The sequence below is a fragment of the Carassius auratus genome, chromosome 20, assembly GCF_003368295.1.
Source record: "Carassius auratus strain Wakin chromosome 20, ASM336829v1, whole genome shotgun sequence".
NCBI lineage: Eukaryota > Metazoa > Chordata > Actinopteri > Cypriniformes > Cyprinidae > Carassius > Carassius auratus.
In genome coordinates, this window is record NC_039262.1 from 1,386,658 (window position 1) to 1,409,555 (window position 22,898).

At 36.9% G+C, this 22,898-nt stretch overlaps 1 protein-coding gene across 2 annotated transcripts in view; it reads right to left on the reverse strand.

Moving 5' to 3' along the window:
* The window catches only part of LOC113120477 (ATPase family AAA domain-containing protein 2-like), an 89,151-nt gene that overhangs the window by 12,334 nt on the left and 53,919 nt on the right, over positions 1-22,898 (reverse strand). For both annotated transcript variants that reach the window (XM_026290304.1, XM_026290305.1), the window contains exons 25-26: positions 2,993-3,544; positions 2,417-2,520 (exon numbers count right to left, since the gene is read on the reverse strand). In XM_026290304.1, coding sequence (XP_026146089.1) covers positions 2,417-2,520; positions 2,993-3,544 — 656 coding nt within the window. The remainder of the gene's footprint in view (positions 1-2,416; positions 2,521-2,992; positions 3,545-22,898) is intronic.

The window sequence follows — 22,898 nt, forward strand, 5'->3', positions numbered from 1 at the left end:
GTAGTATAAACCATATAAAACATTGTTTCCCCCCTAAAAAGGTTTAATATTAAAATAAAAAAGTAAAAAATAAAATAAAAAATGTAAATAATAATTGATATCACAATATAAAACTATCCAATAAATAGGCTTCATTTTCTTGAAGCATATTATAACTTGTTTCCTTTTTTTGTTTGATGTTGTGGTGAAATGTGCACTGGACACGTTCTTGACGGTTTCCTGACATTCACCCAGCGAGAAAACCAAACGGGGAACATGTCAGGCTGAAAACGGACCGACCTCTTTGGTCATGAGAACAGCAGACATGAAGCTTGACATGCTATAATAAGCATGCTTTTAAGAAAACATTAAACGTAAAACCTTCAGATATGTCCAAGGCAAAGACAGTTTTAGACAAGTAAGTCTTCTAGCAGAGCGATGGAGCCAAATGGCCATGATGACATTAAAGATCCAGGGAGGAGACAGCCCTCCCAAATGTGGTTTTTCACTGTTCTGTGGTCTTTATATTCAGTGTTATTATGCATCCACACACTGACACATGATGTGATGCTGGCTTCTTACGATGCAAAAAACCCCACCAAGGCAAGATGAAGCTCATAGTTTCCTGTGACGGCCCTTTAATTCCAAACCTATTTGAGGGCCGTGCTGCACTGCAAAAATGTCAATAATAATGAGCGCATCTCCAGTCAATGAATATGAATGAAGCACAGGAAAAAACAGCCCACTTTTCATTCCTAATATGTGTCAGGCATTTTGCCGCCCCAAACAGGAGATACCTGTTTAAACGGCAACTCTCACCCCACTTCAACGGCAATTCAATTTGTTCCATAAGCCCGGGATGAAAAAGCAATTATTCACAGCATCCGTCACTTCACGATCTGTTTCTTAAAGATATCAGCCCTTTCTGGGTAAATGAACAAATAAGCTGGTGGATTAGTGCCACACGTGCTTCCGGGCCTTCGCCCCCCCATCACTTCGCACAGCCCAGCGACCGGCGGCTCCTCAGGGGGGTTTTCAGTGATGATGGTGTGATAGACGATGTGGCGGTGGGGTGTTACGCTTGTCGACATGCGATAGAGTCGACTGGGACGTCTTCTCTTCTTCAGATGCTCCGGTCACCAGTCTGAGCACTACAGTTGGCACGCTGGTGCTGGTGAGAACAAAACTCAGCACGCCTGCCATTTGCCGTTTGAAAGTGTAAGTCTCACACATATTTCACTCGCTAGCTAGCAAACAGGAAGTGCAGCATATTAAGTCACATTAAGGGTGTGTTCCGAATGGATAACTTACTATATTTGAAAAAATGCATAATAAATATCACCATCACCATCAATATTTATATTTTGTTTTGAATTGCATTATTTATTTCTCCTAGGATAATTAAACACCACTCACTAAATTAATAAAAACTAACGCATAGCTACTGTATGAGTTGCATACCATTCTGATTTCTATACAAATTAAAAATATATTAATAATAATAGCTAAAAATATGATACTGTTTCATATACCATCTAAATAATAATAATTTACAATTATAGTAATAGATTTATTTCACAATTCTAATTTGTATCCTTCAAAAGTTGATATACAATCATGACTCTCGCAAGTAACTCAAGAATTCCTATTTTCTTGCAATTGTGAGTGCTCGTACAATTCTGACATTTTCTCAGAATTGTAACTTAGATATAAATGTTAATTCTGACTTCGTAACTCACAATTGCGAGTTATATCCCAATTTAGACTTTATAACTCACAATTGTGAAAATTGTGAGGAAAAAAATCCAAAATGTTAGATCGCAATTACAAGCTTCAATAAATTATTTATAAATCCTATTATAAATAAATAAATAGGCTGTATACAGCGTAAAAAAGCAGTACATAGTATGCAAACTAGTATTCCCTTCTGAAAACACACTGGTGCTATCTAGAGAGGAACAGTAGCACAAATGTGCTCGTAACAAGAGAAACAAAAATGATGATTGCCGCCCTAATTTGATTAACTTGATAGCAAATAATTAAATGGAAATGAATGACTCAGCGAATGAGAGTGAATGAATGCTTCCAAAAATGGCCTAAACAGCCTAATGATGATGATGATGAAGCAGTCTCCACACACTGATGAGTTTCTTTCCAAAATGACTTGATGATTGGAGTGATTTCCCTCCTTCTGAGATCGGTACATAACAGCACAGCTACAGTACGCTAATGTGCACAGAGCGCTTATGGGATGTGCTTATGGATGGATGTTACTTCTGAACAATTACTGGAGATAATCACAGACCACATTTACAAAGTTTGATGTGGGTAATGATATCGGTTTCAGAGGTGGGGGAAAAAATCTTTGCAATTTCCTAAAGTATTAAAACAGATTTCAGTTCTTAAGAATGACTGATAACAATAATATTCATCTCACTTTGAGTCGCTGGTGGTCAACCACGAGAGCCGGAGGTGGAAGCTCCACAGTCTCCTCGAGTCCGACAGACGCCTGGTCAGACTTATTCTTCCCATTTGATGAACCTATTAAAATGAAGCAAAGTCACACTATGGAAAAAAAACAAACCTGAGCACGCATCACACCAGAAACGGACAACACCTGGTGAAGGACAGGCACGTTTGCAGAAGTATATGAAGAGACGAGTCCGCAGGGTTGGTGTATTTAACTCTCAGCAGGAGTAACGCTCTTAAACAGATGTTGTTTTGAAGTCCAAAAACAGAGCATTTTTCTCCAAACTGTGATTAACCGTTCGGTTGACTATTAATACTAGCAATTATTCATCTGTTCTGCATGTTTATGGACATCTGTTAAGACTAAATGTTATTCTGGACAGTTTTAATTATATAATTACAATTGCATACGGGAGAAAATTATATAGAATTTTGTTTATTGTCATGTTGTGCGTTTCTAAATTCAGTGCATTAACATTTTAAATGTATGAAAATATATGCTTAGTTAATTCTTTGGCGTTTGTGAAGTCTTCCTATGCCATACCTTCTGTTTCATGGTCACCGTCAGATGCCGCCCCCTCTGCTGCGGTCACATTCTCCTCGGCATTGCATTCTGGGGCAGAAGGCTCATTATGCTCTGCTTCAAGTGCATTTTTATTAATAGAGTCTACTACGGTTTCTTTATCAAGAGCCTCACTGTACACACTGTCCATAGATTCATTTCCATTCACACACTCTTGAGGAGCAGGGACTGCTGTGGCCTCCTTACTGCTGGAAGCCTCCTCTGAGGGGGTCTTGATGGGCTCCTCCTTGCCCTGAGGGTCCTGAGTGGCTGTCGGCTCAGAGGAATTCTCCTCCTCTGTGGAGAGGATGTGTCCGTTGGCCTGGAGTGGCTGCTTGTCAGGATGGAGCTCTGTGGCATCACAGGACAACTCATCCTGGGTGAGACAAGCGTCACCTTGCACCATTGCAGCAGAGTCGTCCGCTCCCTCCTCCTCTTCCGGTTCATCTTCCTCCTCCTTTTTATAGCTCTTTTTCTTCCTGATGATGCCCCGCCCCCAAATCGGTCGTCGTCGCAACTTGCGCTTTATGATATCTGAAAACAAAAAAAGATTTGTGTCAACTAAAAGAGCAAACAAAAATTGCATAGATTATTAATTCATCCTGCAAGATCGCAAATTACATTTTAATTGCATTTTTAAATGCAAATTATAGATCATTTAAATTTTTTAATTTGTGACTCCAAAAAACTGTAAAATTTAAAGATCCCATGAAATCCAAATTGAGACTTTCAGTATATAGCTTTACGTTTTATTTTATATTAAGAAAAAGAAAATGATTGAGCATTTCTATTTTATTTATTTATATATATATATATATATATATATATATATATATATATATGAAATAAATTAAAAAATAAAAATAGAAACGCACAATCATTTTCTTTTTCTGGATTTTTTTTTATTTTCTTAATATAAAATAAAACAAAGCTATATACTGAAACTCTCAATTTGGATTTCATGGGATCTTTAAATATGGCATATACTTTAAGAGTAATACAATAAAAATGAGCAAAAATTTGTGATTCAACTTATACAGTGCAGTACATACAGAAATGTTTGAAAGTGTTCAAGCTGTGCAGGTTCTTGCATTTTAATAACTTACATTCACCTCGCGATTCTCGCTCACTAATTACATGCAAAACCCCTGTCAAAATCACGGGTGTTGGAAGTGGGTCTAACCGTTCATTAGACATGACTGACTGCATGATGAACTTCTCACCCTCATGTCTCATAGTCATTCAGATGACAAAGAGAGAGAGGGGGAAGAGGGAAAAAAGTGTGTTGTCATAAATGTCACCGGGAAGCTTATGCTGAAAGCTCCAGAAGCGCGGTGAGAAAAATAGACAGAGGCGGGTGGGCCAATCTGTTAGCGCTACACGACACCTGTCCACTGTGTAATTGGTCGGAGAGGGAGAGAAAGGGGGTTATGGAAAAAACAGAGGGGGAGAATTGCTCGGCACAGAGGAGGCCATGCTTAAAGTCGTAATTGAAAACAATGGATGGCAGCCCAGATGTGCACCATATATCAGAGCCCAAAAGGATTGGGCTAATTTTCCTCCACCGGCTGCTGGTGTTTCCTTTTGGGCTTTTGGTGACGGAGTACTCACACTCCACTCACAATAGTGGATTCCCACAGCATCCCTCCTATTCTAAATACAACCTTTTTTTTTTTTTAAATCAGAGAGGTTGATTGCAAAACACTTGGTGCTCCCTTTGGATGTAATCAGAATGATCGAGTGAGGTGTGGGAGAGAGAGGGAACAAGCAAGTGGAAGAGAGAAAAAGGAGGACCTTGGAGATTGCCAACATATGGATAGAGAATGAAGCAAGAGAGGGAAGCAAAAGGGGAAATGGGGAGAGAAAAAAGCTTTTCCATTTCCTAAAGTGTAGTAAAAACTTCAGGGTGAAGAGGCTAAAGGTCTGACACTGTAAAACTTTAACAGGCTTCATTCCTCGCATTCCTCTGCTGGATTAACAGCACAGGTCTGGGGCAACAGGTCTAGAGTTCAACAGTTGGGCTTTACTGTCTGTTCTTTCTGCTGTAACTGCAAGTCTAAGACTCTTAACTAGAGGACACGTGTGCTTCAGGTGCTACGCAGACTTTCATTTCATTTCCCAATCCTTCAAAATAATAAAGTAACACTGGAACAATTAATCATGATTAATCTTGTGTTTCTTTTTATTTTTTGCATGAGACAAAAGGAAATTTGTGTAATTTGTGTGGATGAGTCTTGTATCAGAACATTTGTTTATCACTCACAGGACTGACTGATTAAAAATTGCGGTAAGACACATACTGTATAACGCATTAGAAAAGTAGTTTTAATGCATTAATTATGCCTTTTAATGCACCTTACAATTATTTCTGAGATTGTACAATGCGTTATAACCACATTTAATACATTTTAAAACATCGATTCATTGTTAAACTATGCATTTAAAATTTGGTTATAATTATTTACGACAAGATATAATGTATTACAATGCACATTATCAACAATTATAATGCATTATAGCATTTAATAACCCTTTATAATTCATTACACAAAGGCTGTAAGTGTTACCAAATTGCTAACCATACATAAAAGTAACTTACATAATCTAACATTAAACTAACCAAACATTTTGAGTTATCACACATGTTAGAGTACATACACCACTCATCAAGACAATAACCGTGTTTGTGTTCATCAATACATATGCATCCATTCACAACACTTTCAATTTGATTTTGTGAACGATGCAATTTAGCGACAGCAACAACATCAGTCCAGACCGTGAATACAGATAAACAGCAAATTAAGAGGACCTGATGAGCACGTATTTATTAAGATTTAGCAACCGGATGGTAGAAAGGTGCATGTAGCAATTTACACGAAATGTCATTTCTTTTTGCTGCCTATTTTGCTTTTTCCTTTGTGGCCTCACAAGACCTAATTTGACATTTCGGCCAAATCACAGTACACAATAGCCGTGACTCGCTCTGAAGAGACCCATGTGGTGCATCAGGCCCCAATGATGTGTAATTAAGTCCACAAAGGCTCAGTGTATTTGCATGTGTTCCGGAATACTGGGCTTATGACTGAACAGCACTACAAAGGAACTGGAGACCTCCAGGCTGCTGGGTTGATTGATAGGGAAAAATAGAAAACTTGTACTGCTGGAGGACATATTAATGTGTCCAGATTGAATCTTCTGCAAAACACTGTCAACAGTATGATTGAGGCCAGATCATCGTCAAAAGCTGCATTAAAAGAGAGTAAAGGAGATCTCCAAACTCTTATGTATGCCTACCACAAAAACAATGAAGGAAAGAGCAGAATAAATAAATAATAAAAAGTAACAATAATTGTCAGTTCTTTGCCCTCTGGTTTGAAATCAGATCCATTATAGAGCCAAAGGCAGAAGATTTCAGCCTTGTAAAAGTCAAAGCTTGACAAGTAGTCAAAGCACCAGCTGTGGCCTCCAGGACTGTGAATCAGAAGCCTTGGGCTTCACCGTTAGGAAAAAAATGCAATGCAATATGAGTATCTGCATTACTAAAACTTCAGTCAAAGTCATAAAATCCCAGCTTATCGGCTTCTGATATTTTCCTCACATCGATCTAACACTGCTTTTCATGTCGACCAGGTAGATAGAAAACTAGCTTGAGGATTATGATAAAGCCATAATCTTTCATGTTTAAGCCTTGAAATGCTCTTTGTTTGTTTCTCTCTTTCTCTCATGCCAGCAGAGGTTTTTTATTGATGGGGTGTCTAGCGGCGTTATTCTAGACAGGCGGACATGTTTCTTTGTTGCTAAAGCAACACAGTACATGCTTAATTAATGTAAATCAACAAATATTAACTAACAATTGTTCTGTACTAAAACTATTCAGACAGAGAGATGCTGAATGTTTGAAGCTGATAGAATCAAACCACCATCAAATCATAATCTATAAAATAAACTTAAAAGAAGAATAAAAAAAAAAAGTATTCATCCCAAATTTTACATCATTATATATATATATATATAATTATTAGCAAACGCTTATATCCAAAGCAACTTACAGTGCATTCAGGCTACAGTGCATTCTTTTACCAGTACATGTGTTCCCTGGGAATTGAACCCATGACCTTTTGCATTGCTAACGCAATGCTGTACCACTGAGCCACATGAACACTAATTAGTACAAGAAACAGAATTAGAATAAATACAGGTGGGTTCCAAGCTAACAGACATGAAATAAAAACATCACAATTCTTAGTTGTTGATTTTTAAATTAAATAGTCTATTCAAAATAAAAAATAATAATAATAATAATAATAATAATAATAATAATAATTTTCCACAAAAAAACTAAAAGCCACACAATTCTCCTTTTTTGGTTTATAAAACAAATAACCAATTCAAAATAAATAATTAAATCCAAAAATTTGATACAAAAAATTAAATAATAAAAATCTAGCAGTTGAAAACTGTACTTATGGACTGCAATATATGGTTTTGTAAATGGATTTTATAGTAAAAGTCTGCTTCAACCGTTTGCATCTCTACTGTCAAAATAGAAGAGTGCTAAACTAAAGGCTCATGGTCATACTGGAGGATGCTGAGCTTCTGTCATTCACATGCGGATGGATAGATCTTAACTACAGTCACTCCTTCAGAAACAACAGGCAACAGAAACAAAAAAGGATGGAAAGTAAAAGCTCGCCAGGGAGAACTTCCTGCAAGCTTTTCACAGCCTTGCTGTGTTTGTGAATGGTAGGGGTGTTGTTCCAAAGCCCAGAATAAACCGAACAGCACAGGAAACATATTTCAGGAAATGGAGAGATGCAAGCGTGCAAAAAGAAAGAGAGCGACTGACAATACTGAAAAGGAGAAAAAGAGAGCCAGGGGAGATGAAAAAACAAACCAACATTTGGCAGGATAGTCTAAGTTTGCATACGTGGTTATGGTCCTTAATGTAACCCCTAACATTTCAGAGGCAGCACTTTTTCATCATCACAGTGTGTCTGCTATATAGATTTAATTTATAAATGTCACCTTTCTAAACATAGTGATTACTCATGGCTCAGCTCTCCCGGCCACGTACAGGCGACCTTTACGCTTATTTCAGGGGAAATGAAAATATTTTTGAAAAGTTACTTTTATATAAACATCAGCCAGAACGAACGTGAAGACATTTCTCAATTGGGTCAGAGTAAGCAAGCAAAGGCCATGACGGAGTATGCATTTTAATAACATTTACAGGATATGGTATTTACATTTGCATGCATATCTATCTGTCCGTCCATCTAAACATACATTTGTCCATTCATCCATCTATCTATCTATGCATCTATCCACTGTCCCCTCTATCAATCTGTTTCATCTATGCATCTGTCCATTAATCCATAATGTATCTATCCATCCATGCATCTATCCATCTATAATATGTATCATCAATGCTTCTATCCGTCCTAAGATCCCATTCTTCAAACTATCCTTCTATCCATCCACCTGTCCATGCATCCATCAGTTTATCCATCCAGCTATCTATCTATGCATCTATCCATCCAAGATCCCCTCTATCTATCCTTCCATCCTTCCATGCATGCATTTTTCTATCCATCCACCCATCTGTCCATCCATTTACCCTTCAGTCCATCCATCCATCATCCCCTCTATCCACCCTTCCATCATCCATGCTTCTATCTATAAATGTATCCATCATCCATTTTTTCTTTCTACCCTTCTATCCATCCACCTGTTCATGCATCCATCCATTTATCTATCCATTCAGCCATCTATCCATCCATAATCCCCTCCATCCATCCTTCGATCGTCAATGTATCAGCCATCCCCTCTATCAATCCTTCCATTCATCCATATCATTCCATCCATACATTCTTCTATCCATCCATCAACCCCATCCATCCACCCACCTGTTTATCTATCCCTTTACCTATTCATCCATACATATATTTTTCCTGTCTGTCCACCCATCATCCATTCACTCAAACAAAACATCACATCAGTAGCGGAATAAATAGCTAAATAAAGGATAGAATAAAAAAAGATATAAAATCACGTTCCATCCATCCACTAAAACAGAATATCTATATTTTCAATAAATTATTCAGTTGTTCTTAAATATTTAAATTAGGTGTTTGGGATTTCAAAATAAGAAAAGCTGCAACCACATCCCAGGAATTCACAGATGTCCCTTTTGTCATTAAAGAAAAAGCCAGAGAGAGGTCGGGGGTCAGCAGTGTGCAAGTGTCAAGTGTATACTGTGGTCATTACCCAAGAGGAGCCCAGTGCAGGGCAGAAAGAGTTGTCATTTCCCAATCTTCTCACTTTTAAATAATGCATGGGAATTGTTGAAGCATGAACACACAGTCCCAGACGGTTGATATAAAAGTGTGTGCGTTTTGTGTGTGTGTGTGTGTGTGTGTGTGTGTGTGTGTATGAGGAGGAAATGCTCTTCTTGGAATAGCTCAGCACTTTGTAATAATTAAAACTGCCACTGCATGCATATTTCATGTGGCGCCAGGAATATTTAGCCATGCACCCCCCACCAGTACCTGCCAAAACACCACCTTATCTCACATTTATTAAACGGTGCGATAGCACACAAACAATACAGCAGTCACTTTTAGGTCCGTCTTGTAGAAACACATTTTTCCATGATTACTCCTATGATGCAACAGTGTGAAAACATCGCTTGCTGGTCTAATGTTATGAACAGGTGAATGTAATTTATGGAAAAAAAAGGTTGAAAATTACTTCTTAAAGCACGCTATGCTAAAGCTAGCAGAACATATAGATGACGATTCACTTTAAAGGCCAACATAATTTTCCATGAGAACTTAGCATTTAAAAGGGATTTGTCTTGCTCTTTTGAAATAAGTATTTGACATACCAGCTTATCAGAACCATTTATTGAAACCTCTGAAAATTCATTTAGAAATAGGGCTGCAACCACTAATCAACAAAGCCTATAATAAAAGTGGATTATCTAGAAGGCATATGTGCCCTGCATGTGAAGCCACTTTAAAAACAACACATTTTTATATATAAATAAATATAAACGTATACTATAAAAAATGGATATGTTAATCTAGATAATCAATAACTAATTTAAATCTTAATTGTCAGATACAACTCAAACGAGATCAGACTTTTCTTTAAAAAAAAAAAAAAAGATTTCAGCTCTAGCTATATTTACAGTAAGTGCAGAATCTGGGTATTTGAAGTGCTAATTTTTGGTGGTAATTTTCAACACTCTATATAAAAAATGGCAATAAGTAGTCCATAGGTACATGATTTGGGACACACCTAGTACTTTTTCTCCTTCTCCATAGGGCACTGGACAAGATGTGGATGTATTTTTGCTGCAATAACCTTGAATAACATACTAAGCGGACTTCTGGGAATAAAATATGCAGCAAAAGGTTCAATACGGCTCTTTTAAATCCAGGCAGGTCCATTCTTCCGCTGGAGCAGCTCATTATTCCAATAGTTCATTGCGGAACATGTGGCCTTACAATGACACTAATTTCTCGAGTTACTTAAAATTCCTGCATAGCTGTGTAGGTGTGCCACGCTGTGAATGTTATTAAATGTTTAATAGCGAGCAAGAGAAAGCAGTGTAAATCGGATCTCAGGTAAATGAGCTCAACAGAGAAGAACGAAGGAGAGCGGCACACGGCTGAGCTCTATACTGCTGAACGGCTCACGCTCCTGCTCCAGGACACCTGCCAGGACACACTGAGTCCCAGGTTGAGTTGGACTATTATTCAACCTGGGACATATCCATTTGCCGGTGCAAAACCTGTCTGAAGCAGAATTATTCAGCTAAACCAAGTTATTGATTTCAAATGCTGCCTCTGAAAGTTTAAGAGCAGAAACAACAAAAAGGCAGGTGTGACCTAGTGGTAAGAGCCTGTGTTTCGTAAAAACACTTGACAAAGATTCAGACAGAGATTATTTTATAATGAGCACTTGTTACACAAGGTTTAAGCAACCCAAAGCACTGAATACTAAATGCAGGTGCATCTCAAATTCGAATGTCATGGAAAAGTTAATTCAGTAATTCAACTCAAATTGTGAAACTCGTGTATTAAATGAATTCAATGCACACAGACTGAAGTAGTTTAAGTCTTTGGTTCTTTTAATTGTGATGACTTTGGCTCACATTTAACAAAAACCCACCAATTCACGATCTCAACAAATTAGAATATGATGACATGCCAAGCAGCTAATCAACTCAAAACACCTGCAAAGGTTTCCTGAGCCTGCAAAATGGTGTCTCAGTTTGGTTCACTGGGCTACACAATCACTTTCACACAGTTGTGCACAAGACAGTCAATGACACCCTTCACAAGCAGGGTATGCCACTAACATAAAACAAACGAAATAATGCTAACAAAAACTACATCAAAATAAATAAATACATCTGAAACTATAAAAACAGAAAAAAAAGACTAAAGCCAAGTCACAGAATGAAAAAAAATATTGTTTTTTGTTCATTCATTCATTACATTTTAGTATTCCATTTAATCAATCATTTAAACCATATATATATATACTTATTTCATTTGTTCATTTGTTGATTGGCTATTCATATTATATTATTTGTTGTTTAGCCTGTGTGTGCTTTCAATGGTTAAGATTTCAAGGCTTATTTAGTCTTATGATTGCTGTTTTTAACCTCACAGGAGTTTGTTGTGAAGCAGTAATTTTCCATTGCTTTTTCTTTTGGTATAATAAAAAAAATTTGGAGCAATGAAACATTCACAACTAAGACTATTCAATAATCAGTTTTAATATCATAACTTTGTCTCCCATGTCTGCTCTTCTCTGGCTTACCTTTGTCGACTTCTTGCCTGACAGAAAACTGTTAATAGAGTTTGGGGTACCAGACATGGCTTCCTGTTAACAGGTTTTGTGTATTAGACAATTTGGCTCACTAATTGTTCAGATACAAGATCAAATGGATATTTTATGCCAGATTCTGGAACAATATTTCTGGCATGGAGACTTGCTCTAACAGTATGTATTTGTAATGATTGTAACGATTTTTATTGAAGGTTTAGGGATTAGATCACATATTTATCCATAGATTGTTTCAAATGCAATGTGCTTGCAGAGATACCCCACCTACACGCTCTTCTGATTGGCTGTGATATTTGACTTATTTTGTCACATAGCCACATTTTGTCTGATATGGACAGATGAACTGCTTATCGCTGTCAGAATATAGATGCCTATGTAGACTGCTCTCTATATTTTGAAACAGGGGTAATGTTCTATAAAAACACCCATTAGCACGATATGTCAGAAGCAAGGTGAGAAATCAAGAGGTTAGAGAAGACGAGGTGAGAATGTGAAAGACAGGGAGCTGTGGTCAGGGTCGTGCTTGTGATAGGACACAGTAAGTCACTCTGGCCTTACTCTGTCATGCAGTGTGGGTGCTTAATGAGGCCTGCGGATCGATCAGTAATTCAGTCAACGCCTGTGGAAATGAAGTGGATCAGTCAAAAGTTTCCTTTGCCTACTGCGAGGAGGAACACACGGGCATGCCAGGGGTAATTCATCTCTACCGTGAGCGTGCTAGCATGCCACAGCTTTGCCGGATGAGCATTATATATGTGGATGTGCACGTTTGATGGTCGCAATGCATGCTGTGACAGCTTTGAAAAATAGACCCGCCAAAAATAAGTACAACTTCAAACCACTTCAAAGAGAAGAGCTGCACCTCTTATGGATGAAATGGTTATCTGCTACACTAGCGGATGACTCACTGGCTCTTGAGCAGGAAATGAGATCACCCATGTTATAGCGGCTGCCTGCTTAGCCTGAAGGTCCAGCAAGTGCTGGTGTCATGACAGCAAAGGTCAGTCCATCCCTTAGAACTGGACGAGAGTCAAAATGATGAGGGAGCTTTTTGGCGCCTTATCAGTGTGGTGTTTGCCAAGCCAAACGGTGTGGAAGAAGCAGCTCTCGGTGGAAGCTTTTCAGATTTTGTTAAGCCTATAGAGTGCAGCGGTGTACGTCCACATCTGCAACGGGTTCTGGAAGCATGTTTGCCTTTCAATTTTCAAAGAAGTCTTATTGAATCAAATTAATCAAACCAATTAGCTAAGAGGTGAATTACAACATTACAAACTTAAACAAAAAAGTATTTGGATAAAAAGACAAAGGTACAAGGACTTTGTATCTAATTGCTTTAATGAGGGAAAGAACTACAATCCCAAGCCTTGCAAATGACCCAATCAAAAATAAAACAATGATATAAAAATTATGATTATGCAGCCAAGCATTTTGAGAAAAAAATAGCAGAAAAAAAAATGCTTAATATTAATTATTTGATTATAGTTCAATAATATTGCTTGCGTTCTGCAAGTGAACGGCGCCGTGTGGTGCCATCCCAGAGAGGTTCAAAATCACTCTCACGAACCTTTTCCTGGACTGTGCCCAGCTGGTGGAATGACCTCCCAATCTCAATTCCAACAGCTGATTCTTTACTCATTTTAAAATAACAGCTAAAGACACTAAACACTAAAAGACACTAAAACTAATACTAGCACTTACCTATTCTTTTCTTGAAAAAAAAAAAAAAAAGTGCTGTGCTAGACTAACTGAGACTTGTCATGGCACTTGTATACTGTTGTTGTTCTCTCATTGGTCTGATTGCTTCTATTGTTCTCATTTGTAAGTTGCTTTGGATAAATGCGTCTGCTAAATGATTAAAATGTTAAATGTAAAATCAATAGAAACTTTCCACTTTTTTTTTTTTATTAAGTTTAAACATACAGTATATATATATATATATATATATATATATATATATATATATATATATATATATATATATATATTTATTATATATATATAATATATATAATATTGCCCTTAATAAACTTGTATAAAATTACAAAAACAGTCAAATGTCAAAAGTTTAACTGCCATGAAGCCATGATTGATAGTTTTTTGTCAGTTTTCAAAATTCTTCACTTTAAAATATGGTTTCAAAAGCAAAAATTCTACAAGATCATATTTTGTGAAATGTGCAAGAGCAAAATAAGGCACTAATTTTGGAATCAGCTGTGCATAATTTGTATAAAAGTATTGGATTTCATTCTGTAAATAGGATGCAGGGCAGTATATAGAAACAATATATTTTACATTAGTAGCAAAATATGAATTCAATAGAAACTTAAGAGCATAAGGGAGACTAAATATATAAAATATTTTGTAGTACTGCATAAGAGTGGACAGGTTTTTTATGTTGATTTTCTAATAGGATTATTTACAGAATTGTGTAAAACTGTGAAGTCTGCGGTTTTATGTGATTATTTAAAAAATACATTTAAATAATAATGCCGGCTGATGGCTTCAACAAAAGCACAATCCATCGATTAACAACCTTTTTGTTCACAGGATGTTTTTTTTAAAGGTATAAAAATTATTGTTACAAATCGTTGAATGAATGGGATTTTTACTTCCAGAACCCAACAGTTGTGCTCTATGGCTAGTCCCGTTTTTTATCTTTAACCAAACACTTTTGACATAGAAGAGTTGGCCAGCAGCCTACCAGGAGAAGTGTATTTTTATTTTTGGACTTTGGCGCTCATGGAAAATGCTCTTCCAGTGATAAGAAAGGAAGCCACTTTCACTTTGATCAGATCTACTGTTAAGAGGCAAAAAGTGGGAATGAAGTGCTCTTGGCGATAGAGTTTCGACTTCAGATATATCGTAATCACTTGGCTGGCCTGCTGGGGTTCATAACCAACCGCTGCGCCAGATGCTTCGATTCCACGGTGAGGTATATGTAGAACCGCATGACAGACTGGGCACATCGTCTACAGAGCTTGCTTTTAATGGACACCATTAGGAGGCCGTGAAATTTGGATTAATAGCAAGCTGGGATTGTGATTACCTGAAGCCCAGGGAATGAGAACAATGAGGGCGAGAGACGCAGCGTCTGGTCTGAATGATGAGGCTTTGAATCTTTTATCCTGCTCTTGAACAGATCCACAGAAAGTGAAGGTAAACAAAAGCAATATGACGGAGGAAAACAAGACAGACACCAGGACGGTTAAAATTCCCCTCGACAGCAGATTTGAGAAATTGGCAGTTCAAAAGCTTGACTTTACTCAGGAGCTGAAGCGCGGTCAGATGCGATTACGTCCAACAGGGACCTGCGTTATTTTGGGCCATAAAACCAACATAGGACTCAAACGGTGAGCACAATCTCTGCCGGTCCACCTGAGACCAATGTCAACTGATCAGATCTGCTGCTCAGCATTTCGGTTGCAGCTGAAATTTTTATGGGTGGTATTTATGAATTAAACATCAAAACGTCTCAATCGCGGGTCGGGTCACATCCAACGCTTTTTAAAAGGGCGGTTTGGTCTTAGCCTGCTATGGGAAATGACAAATGACCGTTTCAATAAAAAAGAACAGGTGAAATATTCAGTGTAGGAGTCTAAATGATTCAGAGGAGAAGAATCAATCAAAGGTCAGCTGTGCGGTGCGTGTTTTCCTGCACTGTCTGAGATAAAATAACTGGATCCAGACTAGCAGACACTTTTCATGACACCAAAATGAAAATGATCTTTTAGGGAGAGTGACAATATCCAGTTATAGGGCATATGTATACAAATAAATTAAAACTGAACAAACGCATTACAATTAGGACTGCACAATTAATCGAAATTAAATCGCAAATGCAATAAATCATGATTAGGCAGCAGCTGTATCTTTTGGTTCACAGTTCTGTGATCAAAGAAAATCTCCATCTGAAGGCCAGGGGGCACTCTTGTGCTGAAAATCCAAATATGCCCCGAAGAAGAAATCTAGGAAATGAAGCAGAATAAACAAGAAGGGTCTGGCTGCAGACCATGGGCGAGTGGAGCTCCACTCTCAAACCGGAAATACGTCACCTCCACTTGAAAACATCAAGATGGCGTCGCCGGGAGTACTTCAAACTTAAACTCAGGTAATTTTATCTCTGCATCGCTAAAATGGTGAACTGACGCTGTTGTAACGCGCAGTGTAAGAAAAACGCACAGGGCTTACGTGAAATTAGTAACATAAGAATACTAAACACTATGGATTTATAGATTTATATCGCGAGCAATGTTGATGTCTGGCCACTGATCATATATCACCACATATAGTAATTTATAGATCAATGTTTCTGTCCAATGGTTTTTTAAGTTATCAAGTTCAATTACAAACCTTTACCCCACATTTCAACAACTGAACACATATTATTAGTGTCGATACAGCCAAATAGAAAGAAAAAAGATGGAAAAAATAACAAATAACAATAATCACACCATAAGATAAAACAGAATAAATAACGGAAAGAAAAATAAAGATGTCTTAGGGTCTTATTCTAACAACAAAAACAAGTTCAAAGCATACAAGAGTTTCTGGGCGTTCCTGTCAATCCTGTAATGAAGAGACTTTGCAAATATCTTTAGTTCATTCTTCCATCCGCTGAAGTGAGGTTTAACCTTTAAAAACGTACTTATCTTACTTATCTACTTATCTATGAATCTAGTATTTGCACAAAGCAATTAAGTTATTTATCAAAAAGTCTAGGATCTTTTCCTTCAACAATACTCCAACCTTAACTGAGATCACAGTCAAAGGGTGTATTGATATCTGTTTGAAATGAAGGCAGTTTTGAAATTCCAGCCAAAAAGTCTGTACAGATTCACATTGGAAAAACATATGATCAACAGTTTCAATATCTTTCTCACAGAACCTGCATGAATTGTTCTCCCAATTAAATCTTTCTTGTAGGAAGTGATTAGATGGATAAATGTCCTTTAGAATTTTAAATGTTACTTCTTTGGCTTTAGGAAGAACTGGATAAGTAAAATAAAGCTTCCTTATTTTCTTTGCCTCTTCTTCAATAAATTCTTGAAGAACATACTTTCTTTTCAGTTGACTGGGGAAGTACAGTTTGGATAATACATTTCTGATAAACTTATTTGTTAATTTTTTGCTCTTTACATTTTTACCTTCAGTACATGATGGATAGCATAGGTGTAACTTAGTTTTTGGTGGCTTGTGGTAAAATAACGTAGTGAATAATGAAAGGACACGATCGTTTTGTATGTGTATTCCTTTAGCATTTGTTGTATAATTTTAAAAAGGTCATATGAGGTGGTTGTTTTCATATTTAATTTTTCATTCACCTCCAGGGATAGGATTGGCATAGAAGATGCAGCACTCTTTACATTTTAAATGTATGTTGCCACCTTAGAAGTCAAGGTCTTTTTACATGTGACATTAACATATTTATTTTTTTCTATTTTGTTGTTCTGTTATTCTATTGTTTTACTTCTTTTGTTTCAGATCAAATGTATATCAAGTGTTATCCATCCTCATAACACCTCCACAAATAGAGAGTGGAACTTCTGAGCACCATCACCTTGTCTGCTTTGGGGCTGTCATAGGTGAATGATGCAGTACTATTCTGTGTTGAATTTACCTAACGTCAGCACACAGACATAGTATTGTTCCAGTTTTGCTGTGCTCATGTCTTCTTTGTGTCCCCAGCCCAGCAATCAGATGCATCAGAACAACAAAGCACAACTGTGGTGGACCAGGCACCTTCAGCAACAAGTAAATTGCTTTAACATTAATGATAATTAAATGTCAGTATTGTAATTAAACTTGACCCATCTGACGTAATTGTTCATGCCAGAGATTTGACAACACTGTCAGTCAGGAGCATATTTAACAGGAGGCACACTTCAGCTGGCTTGATGGTGACTTCAGTAAGTGTGGTTGACCCTCTTGTTTTTGTGGCTATAATAATTAGACTAAGTAATCTCACTCTCTTCCATTTCCTTAACATTACCCTTTTTTTTGTTGATACTGAACCGGTGCAGTGAAGATATTTAAAGAGACACTATCTAAAGTACAGAAAGCCGTACATAATCTTCACAAAGACTGTGGGGCTGGTCACCAGGAAAATGGGCAACAGGGAGTGCTTTTGGGGTTTTACTCCTCAGATGACCACCCTGGCTACTGTAGCTGGGATTGCTTCACAGACAATGGAGGTCTTGAAGAGTAAAGTGTGCGTGCATGTGAACACATTGTGTTATTACAGTAACAATTATGGTCACTTGCAGTTCATGTGTTTTCAATGTAGTGTAAGATGTGTTAATTATTATTATTACTCAAAAACCATTAAAACTTCTAAATTGTGGAAGTTATTCTTCATTATTTTACTGTGGTTATTTTGTATATGTTGTTATTTTGATTAAAATACAAAATTCAACACACAAAATTCTGGTTGAGGTATTATTTAAATAATTTATGTAATATTTCATTTATTTGTCACTGCTAAATATTAAAAACATAAGGTTAACTTTCTAAAATGTATGGAATGTTACATTGGCAGTTGTACACTGGTAAAACAAACATGAACAAATTGATGTCTGTAGTGCAAATTGCTGGGGGGGGGGGGGGGGGTAAAAAAAATGCTGTCTTGTCATAAACCATAAAAGATTAGTATATATATATATATATATATATATATATATATATATATATATATATATATATATATATATATATATATATATATATTTTTTTTTTTTTTTTTTTTTTTTTCTATTAGGTAAAAGTAACAAAGATAAAAGTACAGAACATATTAACATTACGTACAAAGAGGTGACATAACTGGCAAAGCACCCTTTATACGTGTATATAACAAGTAATACAAAACGAAAGTTTGGTGGTAGTGACATATTTTCCCTCTTAAATGGAGCTCCACTCGCCCCCATGGAGGCGACGTAATTCTACGTAAAGTGTTACCCGGACCAACATGGCGGCCGCGTCATTAGTGGAGGCGACGTAATTCTACGGAAAGTGTGGCCCGGTCCAACATGGCGGCGACGTCCCTAGTGGAGGTGACGTATTTCCGCTCTTGAGTGGAGCTCCACTCGCCCATATGTCTGCAGCCAGACCCTCTTGGAATAAACCGCTTTCATTGAGTCAAGATGACTAATAAACATACGACTATGGCTATATGGTTTATCTTTAATATTCTATATAATGAAATGCTAATTGACATAGCCATTATCACTGCTTAGAATACAATTAAATATTGTGTGCCTTAATTATTGTATTGAAGAAGCCACAATCTCATAGAAGCTGAAAGCAGGTGATGGAGATTTACTACTAATCACAGAACCAGCTTTACTGACAAAATGTGCATGACAATCGTGATTAATCGCGTTCGATTAATCGTGCAGCCCTAATTACAATTAGCACTGTGAATTTAGTTCTAGTTCTTTTTCAATATCTTTTTCAATAAAGCACATTTAAAGCAGCCCCAAGACTGACCAAAATGTTGTACAGGAGCATGTGTAAAAATATAATGATAATTAAATCAAAAGTGATCTTTATGTATATTGTGCATTTTTACATTTGGGCTAATCAAGAGGCAGGACATGGTCTTATTTAATCATTAAATGTGATGTTATTTCTATCAGAATATAAAACCCACTGAACCAAAACCTCATTTGCCGAGAGAAACTAGATCTGCTAACAAGGTGGCAGAAGACGCAACAGAAATAGCAATTACAAGTCACAAAAGACTCGAGCAATAAATGTGCTTTTTTCAGCCAAGTCTCTGATATCTAATGCACATGTGATGCTGGGGATAAATTAAGGTGTCTTTATAAAGATGAGTGCATTACTCTCTGTATTCATGAAGTCCCATAACCCCTAGAGGAACTCCTGTGTGTCATTACAGAGGGCAAACACGAGCTCCTACTAATCTCCAGCAATAAAACTTACATCATGATGTCTCTCGACGTACAGAAAGAGGCCAATAAGATGGAAGGCTAAAGAGAGACATCAAAGAGGGAAAAGCTTTATATTGCAGAAATTATGTATTTGACCTCCCATGATTCCATTATTTACAATGACAATAATGAGCAACACAACATAAACCTAAAAACATACAGAACATCTGAAAACAATCTGTTTACACTCAGCATGATGCTGAACAATACAACTGTACTGCATCTGTGAGCAATGGCATTGCCATGCAAAAAATACAGTACAGCAAAACAATGTGCTGGTTAGCTGTGAATTCACTGGAGGAAAAAAAGATGTGCTCAACAGTACAATCTTTGTTGACATTGTGATTGACAAGAATATCAATAGAGTACAGAATATCTGTACGACAATTTAAAATAAGGTTCTTATTATTAATAATAATGAACAATAATTTTATGGGACATATTAATCTTAGTTAATGTTAATGTATAATTTATACATCTACTAACACGTTTTTAATATTTAATATTAATGAACTATGAACAAACATTCATTAATAATTAGGGGTGTAACGGTACGTGTATTCGTACCGGACCGTTTCGGTACTGGGCTTTTGGTACGGTGCATGTGTGTACCGAATGACCGAATGCAATATTGTGTGTGCGGAACATAGGTACATTTTTCCACACAAACATATTAAGTGACTTAGATCATCTATTTAATAAATGTTAAAAATAGATTGTTGTTGTTGTTGTTTTTTTTAAATAGATTATTAAGTAAATGTAATTAAAATCTTTTTTTAACATTGTTCATTTTTTTTTAAATGTAAGCACAATGTAAAGTGCTGCCAATAAATAAATACTAGTAATATAATATCCAACTCGATAGACAGACAGACAGACAGATAGAATAGTTTTGTTAAGAATTGCAGTGTCCTTCACAACGGTTCACTCAAAAAACATTTCATGCAATCTACAGACATTCATTCATGATAAAGAACTCCTGAAAATAAGTAATAGTTCATTCTTCACCAAAACACAGTCTGAAGATACTGAAGTACATCTATTCTCACTCTCTGGAGCTCAAATAACATCCTGCTGTGGGTTCTACTGCATTATAGACTGCATCTTTTTCACAAGAAAGAGAAAAAGCCATTCCTCGGGCATATGTTATGTCCTTGACTCAAATGATAACTAGTTTAATGGATTAGTCAGAAAGGTTTTGTTTCCAGATAATGAAGTTCAATAAATCCAGCCCTCTCAGCTTCTGTCTAGACTATATACATATACACATATAAAGAAATGAATAGTAGTTTTCAAAAACATAATTATCAATGTCTGAAACCATCTACTTATGTCAACACTCCAGTGTCCTCCTGAAAGCTGACGAAATTAATGCATTTACCGCCTTTTTTCTTTAAGGAAAACAATCTTCATGACTTATTCTTAATTTCAGTAAGGCTTTAAAAGAATCCTTCATAGAGATAATAAACTATTTTTCCGAACATGAAACACTTCACTAAATTTAAAGTAGTTTCAAAACTAAGTGAATCAATTGATATGCTTTCCACGTACGAACCTGGGAGTTTGAAATGATCATTCTAGGGCCCTGAATACCAAAGTCTTTTACTTTGAGACACCTCTTCTCCATAATTAAGTCAATTAGCGCTCACATTAGAGGAAGAAACTGAACTCTAAAGGAGAGTATAGACATTCTACATGTGCAATTTGGGGCCAGCAAGATTTCCCTGGACAAAGACGGGAGACCCAATGCAATATAAGTTATATATTATTCAGGCCATAGGCTGCAGCACAAATCATAAAAGAAGAGTTGCTTAAACTAAATGTTGTCTTTGTGCTGGGATCTGTATTCCGCCGAGCTCATTAAATTGCTAATCTAAATGAATTAGCCACTGCATGAGAGAAATGGCAACAGTATACTCGACTCCAATGATACAAACGTTAGTTGGAGGAAAACCGCAGTAGAACCGCACGATGAAGCCTCGGAAGACTTTAAATAGCACCAATGATGGCATCTGCGACTCTAAAACGGTGACAACAAAAGTTATTTGTGGTTTAACGGCATTGCCAAGTTGGATCAATATCATCCTGATGGATTAATAAAAAATTTCATAATTCATCAGATGGCTCCCTGACGTAGCTCTGCAATTTTCGATTTTCAGTTGTAAATTGCTCATCTTCTGAAGATCAAAGGGGAAATTAGCAGGAACACAATCTTGGGGCTTAAAACATGTTCAGAAATTACAAGACAGATGTTTGATTAACTGAGTCAAGCCAAATGGATGCTGCGCATCACAAACATTAACTCCACGTGCCAGACTGTCTTAGAACTCACTATAAATCCAGATAATAGTCTGAAGTCCTGACATGTTTGATCGACTTGAATGAAAAACCATACAGCAAGAACGTTTCATCTTTGCAAAAGTTATAAGTGCCATGATATGGAGGCAATGTGTGACAAGAGAGAAACTGCTATCAACTGCTTTTTTTAATTTTTATTGTATATGATTAAAAGGCCACGGCTGTAGAAATGGGATTTTATACAGATCAATCTTTTCTAAATGACTGAGCTAAATAAGGCAAAATAGGCATATAAATGATATAAAAAGTAGAGCTGTAGTCAAGTCCAGCTTTGTCGAGTCCAAGTCAAGTCCAAGTCCAGGACTAGTCGAGACCGAGTCAAGACCGAGTCCAAAGAGGTTCGAGTCCAAGTCAAGTCCAAAAGTTTCGAGTCCAAGTCCAAGACCGAGTCCAAATGAAAGAAAAAAGGGTCCTCTTCAAGACCACATACTTAACTACTGATAATGTTTGTGATGTGAAGCATATCTCCTATTCTAAGAAAATAATTTTACATTATTATTTGTTATGATCAAAAAGCATGTGCAAAGTAACAACTCTGTAGGACAGGGGTCTCCAAACTACATCCTGGATGGCCAATGTCCTGAAAAGTTTAGCTCCAACTGGCCTTAAAACACCTGGAAGATTAGTGTGTCTAGTAAGAGCTTGATTAGGTTCAAGTGTGTATAATTAGGGTTGAAGCTAACAGGGGCGTTACACAAGATCCCGGGCCCTATGCATAG